At 46.5% G+C, this 20,078-nt stretch overlaps 1 protein-coding gene across 1 annotated transcript in view; it reads left to right on the top strand.

Moving 5' to 3' along the window:
• The window catches only part of FREM1 (FRAS1 related extracellular matrix 1), a 792,938-nt gene that overhangs the window by 139,831 nt on the left and 633,029 nt on the right, over positions 1 to 20,078 (top strand). Inside the window, exon 2 of the mRNA XM_078675906.1 lies at positions 959 to 1,486. Coding sequence (XP_078532032.1) covers positions 1,202 to 1,486 — 285 coding nt within the window. The 5' untranslated portion in view covers positions 959 to 1,201. The remainder of the gene's footprint in view (positions 1 to 958; positions 1,487 to 20,078) is intronic.

Raw genomic sequence — 20,078 nt, 5'->3', positions numbered from 1 at the left:
TGCAAATAACTATTGGATACCAAAAGAAATTAAACTAGTTGAAGGCACACCGAAAACCTAAGTGAAAACTGGCTTTTTGTAAAGAAACAAAGTGATAGTACTTTGAGACTAATATGTACATTTGGAATGTGAGTCTCCGGAAGGATACTCACAGGATATAAAGAAAGTGATGGCAAGGTGAAATCGAATCACCTGGGTGAGTTGACTTGAAACATCAAGTGTTTACGGCCATTCTACAGACGACAAAGTCTCCATTACTTGTGGCCTATTGAACAAGGAAACTGGAACCAGCTGTGAACAATTTCCTTCTTCCAGTGATTGAATTAAAGGGTGCTAATGTCACTTTAACAAGAGCATACTTATAGTGGGGGGTGCTGCTGGGGCATACATTAATAACAGGACCCCCTGTAATAAAATATCATAACATTACTATTCATGTAGGCCATTATGTGTAGACATATGCACAGGAAATATGGCTGTGCTGTCTGTCTTCTGACTTTGTGACAAAGCTGAACTTCTTCAAGTGTCCACAAAATGTCGACAGCCTTAACTGATTTAAAGAAGATACAATACCTATAACAGTACAAAGGATTTACGAAAGGGGTTGCTTAACCTACTAGTACGTTTTGCATTAAATTATTTTTGCAGATTTGACATGTGTGCACCAGGCTCTCTCTTCCTTCACCTAGACCTGTATGCAACACTTTGATAGTCACAGAGGAAAATATATCCCTTTGCATGGAAATACATTGTTAGTTACTTTTGATGACGGGTGTATGAGTTAAATCGTTTAATGTTTTTGTACAAAACAGAAATAAATTATGTACATGTTGCATTTATATGATCGGTCATATGACTTTGAGTTCAGTTCGTTGACATTGTGCGATGGTTGAAAGATTGCTCTCTCCACTCTAATTTCTCTAATGATGGCTGGTTCTGTGTGCTTCTGTTTTTTCAGCATTCCAAGAAATTTTGTGAAGGACTCTGAAGCACGTTATTACATATGGCGTTGTCAGGACTGATCAACGAGTTTTATTAACGCAGCACGTCTCTCTGAAAGGGCCCCTTATTCAAGTTCCAAGGAAAGGGGCGCGTGCCTCTACCTGAACCCACGCAGCCTGTGACGGACCAGTGGCCGCCATTGGATGATGTGTTGACGCAGTTCAAGGGAGAGAAGGAAAGAAAGACGCGCTCTTCTGAAATGATGTGTCCCACTTGGGAGAAACCACTGGATTGCCTGAAAAATATGAAGCCCTTTGGGAACGTGCAGCTGCTGCTGCTTTTGTTGTGTTGTTTTCTTGTGCTGCCGCACTCTAACCAATCGTTTGTTAAAGTTAACCGCGGGATCAGGGTGGCGAAGGGACAGTCGGCGTTCCTGTCCCGTGAAGATCTGGAGTTTTCTATTCCACGCGAGAAGGATGCATGCAAAGTGGAGGTTGTGATGAATGAACCGATAACGCAGAGAGTCGGGAAACTGTCACCACAGGTAAGGCACATTTCTGTCAATATCAGCACTATGTGGGTCTTTTGAGGATGGCCTTCTAGGTCTTTCGTGATATTTTGTTAATATGCCCTGCCAATGACTCCAGGTTTCTTTGCCTCACGTTTTCCAGTCGTGTAATCATTTAACTTATGGAAAGGGACATGGTTTGATAAAGACTGTAGTTGTGGCTTTTGTATAATAGAATTGTTTAAAAAATCTTCACTAACAAACGGCATATTTACAGTAAGGGCGGTAGAAATGTGTTGCGTTTCCTCATATGCAGAATGTGGCATGCATAACTTAAATGCCTGTGAGGCGCAATGGGTTGTTGCACCTGTTTGCACTTGCTATGACCCTGGTGTATGTAGGGCTAGATTTACCACTTATTCACACACTGCAGTGCAGTAGCCGCAAATGCTGTGCTGCGTGAAAAGGAGAGAGGAGGTGAGCACCTTATTTACAGAAATATGACTTTCTCCTCCCATATCACTAGCGCCGGAGATGAAATCAGCTGCCGGGTGCCACGAGACACCTTTGCACCACAGTGCCAGGGCGTCTCCATGAGTCTAGCATGGATTCGTACTGAGGGATACCCTTCCAGTACAAAATACTATGCTCAGACTAACTTTAACCCCTGGGCTGTGGCGGTAATTCCGCCGCAGCGCTAGGGGGGAGGGGGGCCACGCGGCGCCGCCATGCTCGTGACGGAACCACTCCATCACGAGCCTCGGGCGCGCTGTGCTTGTGACGGAGTGGTTCCGTCACGGCCCGGCCTGCTCAATAGAACGTGCCCCGCAGGCGCGAAATCAGTGCTGCGCAGGCGCGGCGGCCGGGCCGTGACGGACCCACTCAGTCACCAGCACAGCGCGTCCGTGGCTGGTGACAGAGTGGTTCCGTCACCAGCATCGATGAGGTTAAAACTTTCCCCACCTTGTATGTTTGCTGTACAGTCCAGCCCACACACTTAAAATCACAAAAAGGAATGGGGAAATTAAGCATTTTTTCTTTGTTGCACCTGTTCAAAAGGACGCAGTTTTCTGACGCTAAACCCTATCTACTTTATTTAGTAAATAAGGATTAGCGTCAGAATACACGGGTGGTTGCATGTGAATTGCCGTGTACCACCCAGGGTATACCACCTTGGCGCTAAGTAATGCAAATATCGCTCCTTCGCGTTACTTTCACATTATTTCCAGCTCGAAACAAGTTCAGCGCTGGAAAATTAATCAGAAAAAAGATTTTATGCCGAATTGCGTCACTTTTGTGACTTAAACACTGCGAAAATCTTAGTAAATCTCCCCCTTAGCGTTTTCCAGTCAGAGTGATAGTGCATAAACTGTCCTGTCTTGGCAACTTGGCTGCATATCAGCTCATCAGCTTAATAGTTCAAGCTTCAATCCGCTTTAAAATGTCAGTGTGACATAGGATGCAATGGTTCAACAAATAGCTTCGTGTGTGTAGTGACTAAAAAGATTACAGTTCAACATTCTATGTTTATTCTTGAAAGTACCTCAACATTACACTTTCTCAGCTCTTTTCTAACATTTTTTCAGAAGCATATTGGTTGACCATCGTGCATCATTTATTGCTTTAAATATAAACCGAAAGAGCTTAGATACGGCCTTCCCTCTAGAATATAATTCGAGTAAAACTACCCCTTAAGCAGGTTTTTCTATGATTAAAGCTCGCGGGCAAAGTCTTGATAATTTTATAGTTAACCAATTATGCAGCCCAAAAAAACGTGAAATGTATTCCGTAGCACCCCGGTCGTCCTCGTGCTTCGTTCTAGTTATGTTTGCTTTTTGTCTATTTATTGAAAATCCCTGAGCAGACCCGCCAACGTGCCCCCAAATGTGCAGCATTTTAAAAACAATATGCACTATGTATTTATTTACTTGAGGATTTTTATAAAGTGCTGATGATCACCATGTGTGTAGCTAGTATTTTGGCGTGCTTGAGTCTTTTTGTGGTGAGGCGGGGCAGTTTTATTGTGGGGTCTCTTTGCCTGTGCGTCTAAAACGCGCACAGGTTGATGCCTACACCATCAGGCCCTGCGACATACGTGCACAGCAAGACAAATGCAGCAGAATGCAGCAGCAGACAGGAAATGGCGGGAGGAGACTTTTCTGTGCCTAGAGCTCTTTCTTTTCGAAACTTCAAGATAATTGTTTAAACATTAGCAGAGGCATTTTAAATGAGCAAGGTGGGCAACTGCACAAGGCCCACACTTTACCGGAGTTCCTCTGGTAAAATGAATGGGATGTTCACAAGACCCTCTCTTCTTCTCCTTCTCTTTGTCACTCTCACTCTTTTGTCTAGTTCTCTATCTCTACCTCCCTCTGCTACCCTTGCCTCTCTACCTATCCCTAACTCACAACACAAAATCTTTCTTCCTCTCACTGTACCTCACTTATCTGAGGCTCCACCATTTCTCTCTCAATATGTTTTTCATTCTCTTTATCTTCCTATTTTCCTGAATATTACTCTTACCTCCTGCTGTGTTCTGTGGTTCCCCCTTTTCTTTTTGTGCCTCACCTTTCTCTACCTCTTCTGTCTACTTCTAAATTGTTTTTTTATCTCATCTCACTCGACTTCACAAATCAGTAGAACCCCATCTTACTCTCTACCCCCTCCTTGTACCTTAACTCTCTCAAACTCATCACGCATGAGTGCTTGATTGAGCTGAAAATTAGTAATAAATGTAAAGTTATTCTCAACAGGGGGCCCCAAAATATGTCTTGCCATGACCCCAGAAATCCTCTAGATTTCACTGCACATTAGTGACGCCAATGAGTCAAAAATCAGCCAAAACATCTTTCTAGTTTCACGAAGGCTGCAGCTCTCCTGCCACCATGGAGTGTAACTGATGAACAGTTGGATGAGTGTACTGATTGATGGTAAAATTATCTGGGCTTTAGCTTTTGGTGGAATGATGGCTGCCTGCCATTAGTAGAAAGGTTGGAAGCCTACCAGTGCGGTGCGGTGCTGCCCTCTCCTCTGCTGAACTGCTGTTTGTTTTTAGTGAAGTGAAGAAGCTCGTTCACCACTGCCAGTGACCGACAGAAGGTTACTAAGACTTTCGTGGTGAATAAACAAATGATTTGTGTTTACACCATCCAAATGGAAGCCCAGCTCTGCATGTTACTAGCCACTGTGCGGCTACAATTTATGAAATGAACCATATATCTTTTTTTTTTATAAAATCCGTGCAAAATGTTTCTACATCTTTATTTTCATTGTATTAGTCAATAGAGCAGGATACACACATGCAGGAATGTGCAGTCCGATGTATCCAACATATACAACGAAAGTAAGCAGACCTAGAAGTATTCAGATCAGCTTGTAGAAAATAAAACTAATACTGGCCCCTAACCCCCCAACTCCACCCCCCACCCCCTCAACTTCTACCACTGAGCTTCCAGGATTGGTACATTGTCTTTCATTGTGTATTGTTCGTGATAACAGAGTAATTCTAATCATAGAGTCCCTAATAGCTCGGCATTTGATTAGCAGGGACAATCTCCCACTACATCCCAAGGCTGTTATACATTCTCCCCATGCTGCTCTTGTGTGCCTTCCCATTGTGTACGTGTATGTGCAAGCAGGGCCTGAGCCATTTCAGCCCAGGTCACAAGGGCATTCTGTGATTTGGTATCCCTTCCCGTCCTTCTCATATGTACCTCTTCTGCTCCCACCGGTTCCACTACACCTGCCTCCCAAGCTTCCCTTGTTGGCACCCGAGGACTTATCCAGTGAATTGCAATATGCCTTTTTGCTATAATGAGGCCTTGAATGGTGTACTGTCTACTAAGTTTCTATTTTGAGTTCTCTGGAAGACGACCCAGCAGACATGTTCTTATGTCTGCGGGATCCTCCAACCCGTGGCCCCCCTGCAACTGAACCAAGACTTCTGACCAAAAGCCCAGTGCCAAATCATATGCATAAAGTCGGCCATCTCCGCATGGCATCTCGGGAATCTTTGGTCCCTAGAGGGGTATATATTGTGCAGGCGTTTGGGGGAAAGATTGGTAGTGTGTATGAAATGATGTTGTATCTGTCAGTCAGTCAATTTATCTTTATTCGGTTTTTTTAAAACCATACAAAGAATTGAACATTAAAATACATTCCATACAAAATTCATCATATAATACATGATACAGATATCCAATAACATATTAAAATTTACAAGAAAAAAAAAACATTTTAAAAAGAAAAATATGCTTAACAATTATAACATTTAGGGCAAGTCATGACATGCAGTTTTTGCCCCTGAGGCAGCTACCAAAAATTTAGCAACGCGATAAGTAATGTTAGGGTTAGACAATAGCTGTAAATAGAGCAAAGCCGGCCTCACCTGTGTGAAGCCAGCCTCCTTGAGAATTGGTATCAAGAATTTCTTCCTGGGCTCTATTTATAGACCACAAAACATGACGAAGTGCATTGTGTCCTGCACTGAGAAATTATCACAACTGCAGGGCGCTGCTGATTCTGGTTTCTGCCAATGTTGGTAAGTGCCTAAATGATAATGCAACAAATTAAATCTAAATTTTGTTAAAAGAAACCTATGAAAAGGACGTGTAACATACCCAAGATAGGGTTCAAGTGAGGGTGATATAAGCAGCAAACAATGGTCCCTCACTGCCGGTTTGGCTAACTCGCACTCTTCACGACACATCTCCATCCTTTCTAAAAAAGACTTTTTAACCAGTTCAAGATCTTGGTTCCTAATGGACTCCGGGGAAGTAAAAAGCTCCGGACGACCTATATCGGCAAAGGCCTTTGCAAGATACGCCAGCCAAGGGATTTTATTAGATCTGTCAAGGGACAGGACATCAGCCAAAATCTTTTGATTTAGTGGGAGTTCCTCGTTCATCCATAGTTTTAACCATAGAATCAGAGGGGCCAGACGCAATTTATCCGAAAGGAACTGAAGGCCGACTTCTTTATGAATGGAATACGTCGGAGTGGACTGGGGTACAGATAGCAAGGCTCTAATAAAGCCGTTCTCCGCTCTCTGTATTGACTCCACATTTACGTATCCCCATAATGCCGAGCCATAGAGAGCGATTGCCACGGATTTGCTATTGTAAATTTTTATAATTGCTTCCATAGGCCTAGCTCCTAGCCTAGCAGCGAAACTCAAGATTGCTAGAGATGACCGAGTAACAGCCAGCTTCTTCGCTCTAACCTGTGGTCCCCAAGTCCCATGCTGGTCAAACAAGATACCTAAATAGGGAAATGTAGTTACCCTAGAAACCATGTCCCCCCTACAAGTAAATGTTTTAGTTTTCTTCCTGCGGCTCTCAACACCCACCACCATAGTATGTGACTTGGCTACGTTTATTTTAAGGTCTAATTGATCCATAAACGTGCCAAAAGCATTTAATAGGCGCTGGAGACCGACTCCCGTACGTGCAATCAGCACTGCGTCATCCGCGTACAGGAGCGCCGGGATCTTGGCAACTCCTGCACGCGGGACGTCAGCTTCCTGCCCCTCCAGATATGCCCCCAGGCCATTAATGTAAATGGTGAACAGCAAAGGGGCCAGGATACAGCCCTGCCTCACACCCCTTAGGGATCTAAAGAGAGCGGTACACCTACCTTCGTTGGTCACTCTTACACTCGAGAACAGTTCTTGGTGCAAGGAGGACATAAAGGTGACTAAAGCCTCGTCTATGCCGATCTTCAGCAAGATTGACCACAACTTAGTCCTATTGACCAAGTCGAAGGCCGAGGAGAGGTCCATAAATGCGAGATATAAAGTCCCCTCCTTGGCTATAGTGTATTTAGAGATTAACAGATGTAAATTAATGCACTGTTCGATAGTGCCCTTTTTTTCTCTAAATCCATACTGGATTTCGGACAGTCCACCACGGTCCGCAACATTCGCCCTTAGCCTAGATAGGAGGACTCTGCCTAAGATTTTAACAGACGAAGCTAAAAGGGATATGGGCCTATAACAGCCTGGGTTATCTCGTTGACCTTTTTTGAAAATTGGGACAATTGTGGAAATGTTCCATGGGGCAGGTACAGGATTTCCATTCACTGCATTAAACACATTCGTTAGAACTTCAGCCCACAGTCTCGGGGAGTGCATAAAAAAGTCAGCGGGCACACCGTCAGGGCCAGGTGCCTTATGCTTTGTAGTGGACTTGATAGCTTTCTCCACCTCATCTCGGCTAAAAATAATAGAACAGGTAGCTGATCTTGTCGGCGGAACGTCAGTAATTACATCAGCAGTATCCCCATAGACATTTTTAAAATGAGATAACCATTTTTCATCAGGGATAACACAATCCATAATATCGTTGTCGTCATCCGAGAAATAAGGCTGTCTAATGATCTCCCAAAATTTTTTACTATTCTTCAGGACTGCCGCCGAAAGGAGATCTTCCCAGGCTTCATGTTTAGTGATATCCTTTCTTTTTTTTAATGCTAGTTTGTAGGCTTTCCTGAGTCTAGTAATCTCATTATTATGCCTTGGGGTATTTTTTAAAGCTGTCATTAATAATCTGTGTGCTTTGGAGCAAGCTGAGTCGAACCAGCGCTTGTTACCTATAGTTGCGGTTTTGGTCTGTACCAAAAGATCCTGTGATACCTGCATGCAGATATCCTCAAAAGCCTCTAGAATTTCTGGGCCCTGTACACCGGGATTTAGGCAAACCTCGACCCTACCCCTAATCTTTGGAAAGTTTTTAGCATAAAATTTCTCTGGGACCACTTTAGCCCATTTCAGACATCTTCCTTGCCTGGTAGTCCTTAATGGATGAGAGATGGTTTCCAGTGGGGATGGTCCAAAATTGCCTCCCCACGCCACTTTTAACGCTACAGGATTATGATCACTATGGTGTGATTGTATGGTGGAGTAGACCATAACCTGTGTAAGAGTGCTTAGGGATACAAATATATAGTCTATAATGGTCCCCTGTGAGGTGCCAATAAAAGTTGGCTCTCTAATTCCACCATCTGGTTCATACAAGTCGAAATTGGCTAAAAAATCCTCTAATTCCTCTCCCTCAGGGGAATGTTCAAAATGAGTTTCCTCGGGCCCATCATCCCCGTCAGGGCTACTTCTCCTACAATTTTGGTTACACGGATGAATGTTAAAATCACCTAATAAAATATAATCTGTATCAAACGATTTGTTCTGACTGACCGTAGTTAAAATCCTAGCCAAATCCTTGATGTTATGGCCTCTATGCTCACTATTGCCTGAATTATAAAAATTGATAAAAATAGTCCTGCTAGTGCTTTTAATCGTTCTTTCGACCAACAGAATATTAGGGGAATCAGTATCAATTTGCCTCCATCTGCCCTTCAAGTCTAGTGAGAACAAAAATAAAAGACCACCTTTGGCCCTTCCCACACGGCTGTGGACCGCGGCTTTGGTAAAACTGATGAAACCATCCCAGCACAAGCTATCTGAGGTATCCCACGTTTCTTGTAGGGCTATGATATGATGGCCCAATACAAAGCTTGACCAGGATTTGTCCTCACGTTTACCATTTAGCCCTGCAATATTCCAGCTTACTAGCCTACACGATTCTCTAGGCGTCGCAGCGACTGGGCCTAAGGCCGGCAAAGCATCCAGTTGTTGAACCATATCCTCTTTGCCCTGGCTTGTAGCCTCTATAAGTCAGTCGCAGTCGTTTAATCCTGACAGGACCCCATATCTATTACCCATTGCCAGGCCCCAATCAGAGGGGGTGGGCGCCTGACCCCATCCATTCACTACTGAGTTCCGAATGTACTGGGGGGTATTTGGTCGCATTAGCGGATAATCATTCCCATTTCTCGGCATGAACCCACTGCCCTGGCCTCTATTAGCATAACCAGGGGTATGTGGACCCCACCTATTTGTGTTGTGCCAAAGTGGCCCAGGTGTTCTGGCCATTGGCCCATGCAGGAGGTTGGTTCGCCCTAACCCACGACTACTCAGGGGACGGGAATGAATATTATTAAATCGGGGCCTAGTTTCCCCGCCCCAATAAGCAGTTCTATCATTCCTTCTAGGCCTAGGAATATTAGTGAAGGTCGCCAACTGAGTCTCAGTATAAAAGAATTTCAGGGTAAGAGGGACAATAGAGCCGGTTCTGCGTTGCGGTGGAAGAATGTGTGCAAGAATATTAGGGAGTACTTCAGCGCTAGCGAAATTTAATATAACGCAATCCCCATTAAATTTCTTAATCTTGCTCCCAATCCATGGGACCCTCCTTGCCGTGACAATATCGCCGGCTAACTGATCTGCCCCCTGGTCTGCCATACGCATGTTGTTAGTAAGCCAGTGTAAGGCTTTATCCTTAAGGCCTTGGGCAGATTCCCTTTGATCCTGGGATAGAGCAGGTACATTCGCCAAAACTAGGACTAATGGGGAGGCTTCCAGGATAAATTGAGATGAGTCATCCCCTGGGTATAACGAGGCGGGTGCCATAGGTTGAGCCATAGTTTGGGACATAGGGACCTCATTTAGTACATCAATGGTAGGCACAGATGGTGGCAGATGGCCATCCAAGATGGGCTGTTGTTGTAAATCCATAGTGCCAGAGACGGCACCCGGATCTTCCTCTGTGGCTACCAAGGGTTTACAGATTTCATTAACAAAGTTCTCTAGATCGTCTGCCAACTTACTTTGCAACCCTCCCATCTTTTTTATTTCAGTTGTCAATCTGTCGATCTTCCCTATAAGAGGTTTGATGATGGTTTGAATTTTTATATCTATCATGTCTGCAAGTCTATTAAATAGATCATCATCAATAGTATGTCTATGCTCATCCTCGTCATCGCACTCCACATCAATCCCTTTGGGGGCAGGGGGTAAATTAACCTTCTTCTTTCCTGCCTGTTTTCCCCCCCTTTTAGCTTGGGCTTTCCTGCAATTTCTCACGGGACGTATAAAAGGGGGAGAAGATGAGGGAATCTCCACAACAGTATTTTGCTGCTGCTCTGATTCTGGCACATTATTCAATGACTGGTCAGCTAACAAAACAGAATTTTCAGCATCAGCTTCCAGATTGATTAAGTCAGCAACAGAGGTAGCGGTAGTGAGGTCAGGCAATGGGGTATCAACGGTGGGTGTACTTCGGTCAGGGCTTAGTGGGGGCATAATTGGGGATTGACTTAAGCCCAAAGATTCCCTTCTATCGTTATTGATTTTTTTAACCACATGTACGAGAAAGGAATCAAGAGTTTTCAATGCAGCAGGGGCAACTGAGGCAACAGTTTTTTTAGACATTATTAACAAGACAAGAGATCTCAAGGTACACTGTTAAGATAAAAAATTAATAAGATCTAAAAGATTTCAGCAATCAGGTAAAATTATGTCAATCCGTTACTCACGGGCCTTGCCTGTGCCCGGACATCAAATATTAACTATAAATGTTAAGGGATGGGCCCAGCCCGGCCTCCTGCGGCCCCGGACGGCCACAGACGGTCCCGCCCTTGTCCCGGGCTTCTCCCGGCGCCCTCCCGCGCGCTCCCGCGCCGCGGGAGTAGTAGTTCCTTTTTAAGGGTTGCACCGAGGGGGCGTGGCCGGCAGGGAGAGGAGCCCAGCTGGTGACGGGCGCGCGGAGACTCCTGGACAATGGAGTCCTCCGCTCTGCCCTCGCAGCCCTGCCGGTGTCGGTGTAGATGTAGAATTACCCCAAGATGTGCACAAGCCTCAGGCCACGAAGCGGGACCCGCGGAGCGGGTCCGGCGAGGCGTGGAGGCTTCAGAAAGGCTGGGTCAAGGAAGTCAGCAGTAAGTGCGCGAAGCGCGGCGTCCAGACGAGGAATCCACTAAGCAAGCCTTTCAGAGCTTGTTAAATCCTTCTGCGTTGGGGGCGCGGCCGGCAGGGAGAGGAGCCCAGCTGGTGACGGGCGCGCGGAGACTCCTGGACAATGGAGTCCTCCGCTCTGCCCTCGCAGCCCTGCCGGTGTCGGTGTAGATGTAGAATTACCCCAAGATGTGCACAAGCCTCAGGCCACGAAGCGGGACCCGCGGAGCGGGTCCGGCGAGGCGTGGAGGCTTCAGAGAGGCTGGGTCAAGGAAGTCAGCAGTAAGTGCGCGAAGCGCGGCGTCCAGACGAGGAATCCACTAAGCAAGCCTTTCAGAGCTTGTTAAATCCTTCTGCGTTGGGGGCGCGGCCGGCAGGGAGAGGAGCCCAGCTGGTGACGGGCGCGCGGAGACTCCTGGACAATGGAGTCCTCCGCTCTGCCCTCGCAGCCCTGCCGGTGTCGGTGTAGATGTAGAATTACCCCAAGATGTGCACAAGCCTCAGGCCACGAAGCGGGACCCGCGGAGCGGGTCCGGCGAGGCGTGGAGGCTTCAGAGAGGCTGGGTCAAGGAAGTCAGCAGTAAGTGCGCGAAGCGCGGCGTCCAGACGAGGAATCCACTAAGCAAGCCTTTCAGAGCTTGTTAAATCCTTCTGCGTTGGGGGCGCGGCCGGCAGGGAGAGGAGCCCAGCTGGTGACGGGCGCGCGGAGACTCCTGGACAATGGAGTCCTCCGCTCTGCCCTCGCAGCCCTGCCGGTGTCGGTGTAGATGTAGAATTACCCCAAGATGTGCACAAGCCTCAGGCCACGAAGCGGGACCCGCGGAGCGGGTCCGGCGAGGCGTGGAGGCTTCAGAGAGGCTGGGTCAAGGAAGTCAGCAGTAAGTGCGCGAAGCGCGGCGTCCAGACGAGGAATCCACTAAGCAAGCCTTTCAGAGCTTGTTAAATCCTTCTGCGTTGGGGGCGCGGCCGGCAGGGAGAGGAGCCCAGCTGGTGACGGGCGCGCGGAGACTCCTGGACAATGGAGTCCTCCGCTCTGCCCTCGCAGCCCTGCCGGTGTCGGTGTAGATGTAGAATTACCCCAAGATGTGCACAAGCCTCAGGCCACGAAGCGGGACCCGCGGAGCGGGTCCGGCGAGGCGTGGAGGCTTCAGAGAGGCTGGGTCAAGGAAGTCAGCAGTAAGTGCGCGAAGCGCGGCGTCCAGACGGGCACACATCGTCACTCTTTTCACACCCGCATGTATTTTGAGCCAGTCCACCTGAGATATTGGGTCCTCGCTGATCCGTGCAAAATGTTGTCATGACCTTTCTATTTGCAGGTAATAACAAATCCACCTAAAGATTTCTTGCTCCTCATCTGTTGTTAAATGAGAGACAAGCAGGCACATACATGGGCAGGAAACAGAAAGGCAGAGAGGCTTGCAGACACATAGTCAAGCCGTTTCACCAGTTCATGAAAGGAGAACCATAAGAAATATCACATGATAAGAGGGGGAAACTCATAACAAACACTTTGCAGAACTATTCACCCTTTGGCAGATCCATGTTATGCTGCATGAATGAAGTGGGATTGTGCTTTTCAGATAAAATTATAGATAAAACACCACAACGTAATTATCACTTGTATGACTCACCAGTTCAACAAGGATCACTCCCTTGGTAGCTAAGGCCCGGATTTACTAATCTTTCACGCAATCCAACGCAGCAAGCAAACTTGTTGCACCGCTTAGCGAGAAAGGGAGAGAGTAAAACGAGTTATATCTACTAAGATATGACACACTTCCGCTCTCTCTTTGCTCTGGCACACTTCCAGTATCCTAGCGCCAACTCAGGCACCCTTTCGCGATGGTACAAAGGTGCCAGTGCTACAGGCAGGAATATTATTGTGAATGAAGGAATACCTTCCGACACTAAAAGAATCCATAGAGGCTTATTGCTCTTTGAATGTGGGCTGCATAATGCAGCACACATGCAAAGAGAAAGTAACAAGGATAAATTAATTTGTGTAATTGATACACCTGTCTCGGGTTGGCGCACCATTTTGGCGCAAAACCAGGTTTCCTGTCTATAGTAAATCCAGGTTTGCATTAAAATACATCAGTGGATGCTTTGGAAAACCCATGCTCACCCATTGCAAACCTCCCTGATGCATTGAAACGCAACACACGAGGTGCTGCTCTGCATTGCTTTTTGTTATAAAGCCATGCAAGGCAATGCAAATCGGCCATTGCATGGCTCTGTAAAACTCAACTACCATTTTGCATAATGACTGTGCCAAGAAAGTGGTGCAACCACAACACAAATTGTGAGTAAATAAGGACTGAAATATGAGTGCAGTATCTGTAGTAAAACACAGAGGGGCAGATTTACTAAGGACTTGTCTTTGCATGAAGAAGGTCGTTGTAGGGTAACGCAAGTCCATAGCTGGGATTTACTAAACTACGACAAGTGTGGCTTTGCGTGGTACAGTGAATATAAAGTAACACAACACAGGGCCATCGCTGCTACGTGTTACATGGTTAGAGCATGAGAGTTCCCATGCATCCATCCATGTATTTTGATGCAAATCCAGATTTATAAAGACTTGTCAAACTGTGTTTGCACCAAAATGGTACCCTTACCGTACAGAGGCGTCATGAGGAGAAATATATTTATTTCTTCCCATTAATTCCGCCTTACATGTCGGCTGAATTCCACAGCACAGATGTAAAAAGAAATATGCCTCTAAGGATTGTTTTTGTGCAGGATAGTGCCCCTTCCTGCACAAAAACAATCCTGCCACAGCACAGACACCTTTCCACTATGGTACAAGGGTGACTGCATTGGCACTAGGAAGCCCACTCTGCAAGTGCAAGGAAAGAGCTGAAATGCTCCATATTTTTTTTAAATATGAAGCATTTCTCTTCCCTATCTTTCACACAACACAACACTGAGCAGCAAATTGCCTTGTTGGATTGCTTTGCATGAACTAAAGGTAAAGGTGCTCTTCAGACTCTGTGAAGCAGCCACTCCTGATACATCAGAACAACTTTAATACTATATGTGACAAGGCTGTGTTTCACAAAGGTTTTCCTTCAACTTGACATACGATTTTAGAATTGAGCCCAGTTATTACTTTGAAAGTTGAATGTAGCACTTTCTGGAATCACTGTGTCAAAACCTGCAATAAGGAGAAGTAACTTTAACGAAGAGTTAAGCATAACACATTTTGCAAACTCTTCTCTTCAGACCAACTGCCAAGAAACTAATCTTCAATAGAGAACACCAATGAAATTAGGGTTTTTGTAGTGGAAAGCAATGGAACCTTCTACATAAACAGGAAGAACTATGCAGAGAAACCCTTACAACTTAGTCAAACACAACCACATTATGCACACATAAACTAATTACTGAAAAAAATCATATCTCTAAATCAATGGGGGAAGGAAGAGCAAGATATTTATTGAGGCCCTACACCCAAGTTCCACCCGGAAAGCACAAAGTTATGTGTCGCTGGAAGAACTGAAAATCAGAGCTTGGTGCCCTCACACACCTGTTAGGGTGTCATGCTTCATCATTGGGTGCTCCTCGTATAGCCAGCGCTGCAATGCCTGACGGGCCTGAGGGCTTATTTATCGGAGATCTTTTGATCTGGAGATGCCGTAAAGATGAATGCAGGTGAGAGACTTAAGTGAGTTATGTGAGTTGTGAGTGCCTAAAATAGGCTCTGGTAACCTTAAAAAAGGTTTTATGAAAACAAGGTAGCATGACTAAGTAAAATCAGTGGTGCTAGCTTATGGTCTTCAGGTACCAGGATAGCTGCTAGACAAAAAATGGTCACTAGTATGGTGTGGTCAACATGTTTCGTGTCATTGGTGCCCAGTCTTCGGGTGGCACTTTGTCAGGACCAAAAGTCAGTTAATCCCCTATCTGGGGCTGACGGTCTCCTCTAGAGTAGAGAGAGACCTCTTAGTGTTTTGCCAGTATGCCCGATGTGGGTGCCAGTCAGTGATTCCACCTGGGAAAATGAGACATAAGGTGGAAGGAACCAGTGACACACATTTTTTGATGAGGTGTACCAAGTTAATTCAATTATCAGTAAAAAGGGTGCAATTGTGTATATACAAGTCCTATCGAAAGTAGTAACATGTATCTGGGTTGTTTTCCAGTGAGGTTAATAATCCTCATAATGCAGAGATCAACATACATTAGTTTAAAATGTTTATGCGCAAGAAGTAGGAGAGTACATCAAAATGTAGCATTGAGTACGCTGGCTTTATTCACTTGACGTAGAGGGTGCAGCGTTTTTGGTATGATAGTGACTTACCTCAAATGAGGCTTGGTAGTGCTCCTTTGGCGTAATGGAGGGTCCTGATCACAGTGAGGGACACCTTCATAAGACATAAAAGGAAGAGGCAACCGTGGTCCTCATTTCTAAACATTAACTCAAAATTCCATTGCGGGTGTCATCATTTGTGATGAGTTACATTGCTTTTTGTTCTACTAAATGGGATGACTGGTTAATAAAGTGTAAAAACCTATTGAGCCATATATCACCAGCTACACCCAGGTGTGTAAACAAGTGCAGGTGACTAATATGCTGGTTCACCAGGACGTGTTTACCATCTACAACCTGGTCGGAGTGTCATAAGACACTGTACGAGTGATTCTGCTAGGGCTCTATAACCGTCGGTGTGTAGGGACCATGTAGTCATATTTAGTGGTATGTCACGTAGCTTATATCGGGAGCCATGTTGTGGAAAAAGCGACCCCTCATACTGGTCTTGTCACTGTGTAAGGGAAGTATGATAACCAATTACGCACACGCATCCCTCAATCGGTACGTTATGCGAGTCTCTAGGGCCTCCCCGTACCCTCACCTATATCCTTCCCCACAGCACTATTACTTTAAGGATTTTTATGGTTAAGTTGTTGAAAGGACTCAATGGAGTTGTGTGGTTTTGTTTTTGTACATGCGATGGGCCTCAGGATAGGGGCTCCAGCCCCAGGACCCGCCATAACACTGGCCCCATTCTGTGCTTCTGAACCCAGCCGAGCAGGAGGAGCCTCCCCGGGCCCGCTGGACCCCAGTCCCATGGCTTTTACAATGCGGCAGGCTAGAGGACAGAGCCCCGAACCAGGGAGCCCATTCCATGGCCCAGTGGGGGGCCCAGGCCCAATTCAGATCATCTGAACCTTGCCACGTGAAGAGAACCCAGGGACCTGCTAGGCTCGCAGACTCAAGTCTGCTGGCTCCCTGACCCTGCGGAGCCCTGTTATTTCCGCTCTCTGGCTCAGAAGCCCTGACCAGGGCCACGGTTAGGTGTTTCAAACCAAGCAGCTCACAGTTACCAAAGGGGCCCAACTATGACTGATCGACCAGAGGCCGGTCTGGACCTTCCCCAGGCAGGCCCTCTGTCTGTGACCGGAGAGCCCATTTCTCCGGCAGCTCAGCAGCATGGCGGCACGGAGGGCTGGTGCATGGAACCCGGACCTTGCCAGAGTACTGATCAAGGGTGCAACAACAGTCTCCCTCCCTGCTAGAAAAGAGGGGGGAGGGCTTACCGGGCCTGTAGCTTCCCCTTTGCCAGGTCATGCTCGTTCTTAGAGGAATGCTAAGCGTTGCGCCTGGCCTGCTGAGAATACCTCCTGGTTAGCGCGGGACATCGACAGTCGCTGCCAATTGAGACGGGGCCCAGTCAACTGCTGAGGGCTTCTCGGCGCTCTCCTGGGCTCGTGTTCCAGCTTGGTACCCCGGGGGGCTGGGCCTTCCTGCAAGGCTGGTTTCCGCTCTATACCCCAAACCCAGTACGGGAGCAAGAGCGTACTCCCAGGGCCCTGGGTACTGACTGTCACCACCATACCGTGGACTCAGGGTGCTGCCTTGGTTGAGTGCCGTCAACCTTTCTGGAGCCCATTGACCCAAGGAGGGTTAAGCCCAGGCCACATCCTCTACCCACAGGCCAGCCTAGGAAGCCCATTTTCTTCAACTAGTGCTTCCAGAGCCGGGGCGGCAAAAGTTGGAGTTTGCCCGGTCTGCTAGCTGGCCAGCCATCTAGTCACCCAGCCAGCCGGGCCATCTGGTTTGGCATGCAAGGCGACTAAATGACCCAATAGAACCCAGCGACCAGATGGCCCTTGATGACCAGACCCCAGACCCAGTCTCACGGCAGTCCAATGATGACAAGAGTGGCATTGCACTCTGAGGCCGGTGGTCGGGAGGCTCCTTCACAACACAAGTGAGGTATCATTTTACTAGGGAGATCAAGGGCAATGCTGGGTGGTAGAATATTTGTGCCAGCGTGGTGATCCCACACAGAAAAATTAGATTGTTTTGTTAAATGTGAGCTTTGCAGGGGGTTCTGGGTAAGAATTCTTTGGGGGATCCATGCAAGCCACACCTCCCTGGACTCCTCTGTGTCTAGTGTTCGGAAATGTCTGGGTTTGGTAGGTTTCCCTAGATGGCCCAAAAACTTAGGTTATCCGCTTGGAAACCACAGCCTTTTGGCTCTTGGCCCACCTACACAAGTGAGTTAGCATTTTTAATGCGAGACCTGGGGAAATGCTGGGTGGTAGGAAATGTGTGCCGGCCACGTGATCTAACAACTTTCCCACACTGAAATATGAGGAAAACTTGATTTTCTTTAGCTAAATGTGAGGTTTGCAAGGGATTCTAGTAAAGAAACATTGGGGGATCCATGCAAGCCACCCCTCCCTGGTCTCCCCTCGATGTCTAGTTTTCAGAAATGTCTGGGTTTGGTAGGTTTCCCTAGACGGCGTACAAACCTGGGACCAAAAATGCAGGTGACCCCCTTTTAAAACCAGGTCGTTTTGTGATCAATAATTTTGATGCCTCCACAATATGTTTTCGGCCCTTCACTGTCGCGGTCACTTGTACCACCCATTCAAGTATGGTAGCATTTTTATCAGGGGACCTGGGAGAACTCTGGATTGTAGGAAATTTGTGCCGGCATGGTGATCCCCCAACTTTCCCACACAGAAATGTGAGGAAAATGGTTATTTTTTATCTAAATATGAGGTTTGCAGGGGAATCTGGGTAGGGAAATATTGGGGGAGCCACGCAAGTCACACCTCCCTAGACTTCCCTTGGTGTCTAGGTTTTAGAAATATCTGGGTTTGGTAGGTTTCCCTTGATGGCCCCCGAGCCTGGGACCAAAAATCCAGGTGACCCCCCTGAAAAACCATGTTGTTTTGTGATCGATAATTTTGATGCCTCCACAATATGTTTTGGGCCCTTCCCTGTCGCTGGCACTTGGCCCACCCACACAAGTGAGGTAGCATTTTTATTGAGAGACCTGGAGGAATGCTGGGTGGTAGGAAATTTGTGCCGGTCTGGTGATCCCACAACTTTTCCACATAAAAATGTGAGGAAAACCTGATCTCTTTTAGCTAAATTTGAAGTTTGCAGAGGAATGTGGGTTTGGAAAACACTGGGGAATCCAGGCAAGCCACTCCTCCCTGGACTCCCCTGAGTGTCTAGTTTACAGAAATGTCTGGGTTTGGTAGATTTTCCTTGATGGTCACCGCGCCCAGGACCAAAAACCCAAGTGACTCCCTTGCAAAACCATGTAGTTTTGTGATCAATAACTGCGATGCCTCCAGAATACTTTTTGTGCTGTTTCCTGTCACAGGCACTAGGCCTACCAGCACAAGTAAGATATAATTTTTATCGGGAGACATGGAGGAATGCTGGGTGGAAGGAAGTTTGTGGCTACCCTCAGATATCATAACTTTCCATCACAGAAATGTGAGGAAAATATGTATTTTTAGACACATTTTGAGGTTTGCAAGGGATTCTGGGTAGCAGACCCTGGTGAGAGCCACACAAGCTACCCCATCCAGAAATCCTCTGGGTGTCTAGTTTCCAAATATGTACAGGTTTGGTATGTCTACCTAGATGCTGACTGAGCCAGGACCCAAAATCCAAGCTAGGCACATTGCACCAAAAGGGTCAGTTTTGTGTGGAAAAATGTAATATGTCCACGTTGCATTTTGGAACGTTTCCTGTTGTAAGCACCTGACCTACCCACCCAAGTGAGGTAATATTTTTATCAGGTTACTTGGGGAAATGCTGGGTAGGTGGAAGTTTGTGGCTCCCCACAGATTCTAGAACTTTCCATCACAGAAATGTGGGGAAAATGTGTTTTTTTTGGGACAAAATATTAGTTTGCAAGGGATTTTGGGTAACAGAACCTGGTGAGAGTCACACAAGTCACCCAATCCTGGAGTTCCCATTGTGTCTAGTTTTCAAAAATTTACAAGTTTACTAGGTTTCCTTAAGTGTCGGCTGAGCTAGGGCCCAAAATACACATTGAAAAGAAGGGTCAGTTTTCAGTGGAAAAATGTGGTATGTCCACGTTGCGTTTTGGGCCGTTTCCTGTCACAGGCACTAGGCCTATCCACACAAGTGAGGTACCAATTTTATTGGGAGATTTGGGGAAATGCTGGCTTCATGGAAGTTTCTGGCTCCCCGCAGATTCCAGAACTTTCCATCACAGAAATATGCCGTAAATGTGTCTTTTTTTTTTTTTACAAACTTTGAAGTTTGCGAGGTTTTCTGGGTAACATACCATGGTGAGAGCCACACAAGTCACCACATTCTGGATTCCCCTGGTTGTTTAGTTTTAAAAAAATGTACATGTTTGCTAGGTTTCCCTAGGTGTCGGCTGAGCTAGGGCCCAAAACTCACAGTTAGGCACATTGCAAAAAAGGACCTGTTTTCAGTGGCAAATTTGATCCATGTTGCATTTTGGACCATTTCCTGTCGCGGGCAGAAGACCTACCCACACAACTGAGGTTCCATTTTTATTGAGAGACTTGGGGAAATGCTGAGTGGATGGAAGC

Source organism: Lissotriton helveticus, chromosome 2_1 (assembly GCF_964261635.1).
Source record: "Lissotriton helveticus chromosome 2_1, aLisHel1.1, whole genome shotgun sequence".
In the NCBI taxonomy this organism is placed as follows: Eukaryota; Metazoa; Chordata; class Amphibia; order Caudata; family Salamandridae; genus Lissotriton; species Lissotriton helveticus.
Note: the sequence above shows the minus strand (reverse complement) of the source record. Positions and strands in the feature narration are given on the sequence as shown.